This window comes from Prunus dulcis, chromosome 2 (assembly GCF_902201215.1).
Source record: "Prunus dulcis chromosome 2, ALMONDv2, whole genome shotgun sequence".
Taxonomy (NCBI): domain Eukaryota; kingdom Viridiplantae; phylum Streptophyta; class Magnoliopsida; order Rosales; family Rosaceae; genus Prunus; species Prunus dulcis.
Genome location: NC_047651.1, coordinates 14,513,604 through 14,517,964, shown reverse-complemented (window position 1 = coordinate 14,517,964; position 4,361 = coordinate 14,513,604). Strand labels below are relative to the sequence as shown.

The 4,361-nt window shown below is 41.4% G+C and overlaps 1 protein-coding gene across 1 annotated transcript; it reads right to left on the bottom strand.

Annotated features, from left to right (window-relative positions):
- Nucleotides 1-2,107: 2,107 nt before the first annotated feature.
- On the bottom strand, nucleotides 2,108-3,658 carry LOC117618209 (receptor-like protein 6). Its single transcript, XM_034347812.1, has one exon. It carries the CDS (start codon nucleotides 3,656-3,658, stop codon nucleotides 2,108-2,110), a length of 1,551 nt encoding a protein of 516 aa, XP_034203703.1.
- Nucleotides 3,659-4,361: the final 703 nt, after the last annotated feature.

Sequence of the window (4,361 nt, the reverse complement as noted above, 5' to 3'; positions counted from 1 at the left end):
AACAGAATAAAGCCCAAGTGAATAAGGGTAATAGGAAGAAGAAGACCCTTCTCCACCATTCCGGCTCCAGACCCTTTTCGTATAGGATGGATGCACTGCGTCGGGTAATAATCACAAAATTTGTATTTCATTTTTAATGTCATTTTTATTAATTTATTTTTTTCATACTAATATTTTTCTTCTCTTGTTCAATTTAGGAGGGGTCCAAGTTCCCAGAGATCGACGTCTTTGGTGACGTATATGTTCGACCCGGGAATGAGTTGGCCGAGTCCCTTCATGTAAGTATTATTTAATTTTAATTCTTCTGCCGGATTTCAGATCTTGACGGAGACGTTGGATCAGACTCTCGGGAGGAGGCCGGGGACATATTGTCGAGGGATGGGGAATGCCCGGCGGAGGGAACCTAGACCTCGTTCATCGGAGCAGTCTTCACGTCAGGTCACTGCTTTGACAGCACATATGGTCACTCTTGAGAACAAGTTGTCGGCCATTATGCAGTCCCTCGCACAATCCGGCATTCCCGTCCCGCATTTTGATGAGCCGACCCCCGAGCCCGTCCCTCCCGAGCATCCCCCCCAGACCACTGCCCCGGTTGACGCCCAGACCTCTGACCCGCATATTGGCGATGACTCGGTTGATTTTGATGCATTATTTCATTAGTGTATTTATTTTATTTGTAATACATTTATTTTATTTTATAACAATATTTTATTCTAATTTATTTTTATTGCAATTTCACTGTTTAATCAATAAAAAAAAATCAATTTTATTTAAAATACAAAATACAAAAAAAAAAAAAAATTTGTACAATTAGGTTTGCGCGACGGCACCATTTCGTCGCGCAAACCCGCGTGTAACAAAAAAAATTAAAAAATAAATTTTTTTATTTTTTGTAATTCTTGCGCGACGAAAACAGACGTCTCGCAAGCACGTTTTGCGCGACGAATAATTTCGTCGCGCAAATATATGAGCGACGAAAGATTTCTCATCGCGCGAATGGTTCTGCGGCGGACATCTGCGTCTCCCGAACCCATTATGCGCGACGATATATTTGTCGTCGCGCAATTACTTTCGTCGCGCAACGGTATGTGCGCCGAATTATATTCGTCGCGCAAAGTTTACGCGACCAACATGTGTTTCGTCTCCATATCGTTGGTGCAACGATGGTTTACCCGTCGCACAGAATTGCGCGACGAGAGGTTTGTCCTCGTCTCGCAAAGGCTTTCTTCACGATCTTCGCGCGACGGATTGTGCGCGACGAATTTTTTGTCGCGCTTATTTTTGTGCGACAAAATTGATCTTTGCGCGACGCTTTATTATTCGTCGCGCAAATAGTAAAATGTAGTAGTGAGTAGAAGCACATACAGATTTTTTTATTATTCCGTAATAGTGCCAGACCAACATCAACAGAAATGCAGACTGCATTACAGACTCTACAAGGGTAGAAGGAGAAGGAAAAAAGCACAGAACACAGAGAAAACAGAGAACGACAGCAGATGCAAAACCTAATTAGTAAACTCAATTTATTCATTCCCAGATCTCCCTTTTGGTTATCATCAGTCTGGTCTCCAACAATCTTAACAAACAACTCCTTCCTCCTTGTGATTGCGATGTCCGCAAGAACCACTCCAACGACCAACCCGCTTCCCAATCCCACCAAAACAAATTTCCAATCAAATTCAAATGCTCCAGCTGAGCCTGAATCATTTTGTTCCACGCTCGAAGGCAGCTGTTGAGGGGTCGTAGCAACTCCACATCTGTTTTGCAATGGACCTCCACACAATCCAGGGTTTCCCTCATATGAAGTGCTATCAAATGTAGTAAGTTGCCTTCCTTGTGGTATAGGACCTGTAAGATTGTTGTGAGAGACATCAAATTTTCCAAGGATTGTAAGCTGCCCCAGTTTTTTAGGGATCTCTCCTGAGAGATGGTTGTGTGAGAGGTCTAATGATTCAAGCTGTGTTAAGCTTCCCAATGATAATGGGATGGAACCAGTGAGAATGTTGTTGGACATATTGAGTTAGTGAAGCCCCTTTAGGTTCCCAATAAATTCAGGAATCCTTCCTTCAAATTTGTTGCTTGAGAGATGAATGGCCGTAAAGTCTTCTCAAATCTTTGGAAAGTATCTCTCCACACCTTTATGTGTTATTGTACTTGAGTACGGATCTATTATAGAAGTTATAGAACCGTAATAAATGTAAACAAATATGACTGCCTTCATATATGTGGGCTGGTTTAGACTGATTCTCATGCCATTCCCAGAGAAAATGTATTCAAGTGGAAACTCACCTGTGAAATTATTGTAAGACAGATCAAGAAAGTGCAACTCGAGGAAATGATGATTCTTCTGGGGCTTGCCTATCACATCATAGAACTCATTATGGTCCATGGCTAAAAATTTTAACCTTGGGAGAGTCCCAAGCCACAAGGGGAAAACGTCATTGAATTTATTTCTTGACAGCACCATAAACTCAAGCATCACACAATTTGCCAATGACCTTGGTAGTTGCCCTTGCAATTGGTTATGACTAACGTCAATCATTCTCAGATTGCTTCTGCTAGCCGTGGTATATGTTTGAGGAAGAATGCCATGAAAAGAGTTGTTCCCAAGATTCAAAACTTGCAGACCATTACTGAAGTTCCCAAGACACTGCGGAAGCGTGCCACTCAATCTGTTATTCGACAAATCAAGAAGCTGAAGTTGCCTCAAACTGCAAATCAATGGTGAAACTTGTCCAGTTAAGAGGTTGTTTGAAATTTGATAGTATTCGACATTTGGCGAAGGTATAGGTAGTTCTCCGAATTGCATGTTGGATGACATGTCGATGTACTTCAAAGTTTCTGTGCTTGCGTTCCAGATCCATTTCGGTACTTGGCCACATATTTTGTTTCCATGAAGCCCCAACCACTGCAAGTTTTCTTGATATCTCAGGAAATCTGGGAACCCTCTTAGGTTGCATGAACCCAGTCCCAGACTCCTGAACTGTGGAATAGTTACGTTCATAGTTCTCAGTTCAATGAGCAAGTATAAATTATTATAACCTAGAAGGAGTTCCTTGAGATTGTGTAGCTTGAGAAACATGTGAAACTCAACTGTACCGCTGAGTCTATTTTCATATAGATGAAGTCGCTGGAGATTCATGACATTGGATAGTGACTTGGGAATGGAACTATTTAATTTATTTCTATCAAGATTTAGATGAGTTAGTCTAGTAAGGTTACCTAGCCAAGGTGGGATTGGACCAGTGAACTGATTTTTTTGAAGCAAAAGATGAGTGAGCTGGGTAAGGTTTGCCAACGAATCAGGAATTGGACCTCCAAATTTGTTTGCAGAAATGTCAAGATAAGTGACCTGCCTAAGATTACATAGTGAAGCTGGAACCAACCCTTCTGAAAAATTGCATGCAGGCGCATCCAATTCTTGCAACAAATCAAGCTTTGTGATTGAACGCAAGTTTACGAAAATCCTAGTATACCCAAGTCTCAGTGACATGAGAAGACTACTTCGATTAAGTTCAGGCATATAACCAGTAAGACCCTGGTTGTATTCCACATTCAGATGACGTAGGTTTGGTAATTTGAAAACTCTTACTGGGAATTCACCAAACAGCTCACAGTTGTCGGGTGCCAGGGATGTCAAAAATGATAAATTTGCCATGGAATTGGGCACTATCGCAGATATATTAATGTAACTGAGATCAAGCTTTTCTAGACTAGTTAAGTTCTTCTCATATTGGATGGATGGAGTTTCAACAAATTTTCACCAGAAAATCTATCAAGATTGAGAGATAGATCAAGGGATGACAACTTGGACAAGTGAGAAACTTCCGATGGAACTAGACCAGAAAAGGAGGAGGCAGAGAGGTTGAGATAAGCGAGCCTTGGAAAAATTCCTAATGCTAGTAGGAATTTGAGAGTAATTGAAGTCATTAAGGTTCAGTCTCTGGAGATGAACAAGACGGAAGAGGCTGCCGTTAGAGTTGATGGATCCGTAAAGACCACTGCCACTAAGATCACGTCCGATCACATGGCCTCTCCTCATCACAATCCACGCCGTCCCATACAGCAGTTGCCATTGTAAAATGAAGCAGATGCGTATAATAAAGCTTTGCATGAATTGCAGCAAAGCAGAGCTTTGGATTATGTGTGAAGGGGTTTAGGACAACAAGACAATAAGTTAAAACAAAGTGATTTTATTAGATTTGGAGGAGAATAGTACATGGCTTAGTGTAAGCTAATTGGCCTCTTTAGCATATTGGCTTATTGGCCATCATACTTGGTGTAAATTAATTTGGGCTATTTGGCCCTCCCCTTAGATTGGTGAGCTTATTGGCTCTCAACATAGCTTTCTTTGGGTAGCT

Coding starts and splice junctions, on each gene's coding strand:
- LOC117618209 (XM_034347812.1), bottom strand. CDS start 3,658: ATGGCAAATTTATCATTTTTGACATCCCTGGCACCCGACAACTGTGAG.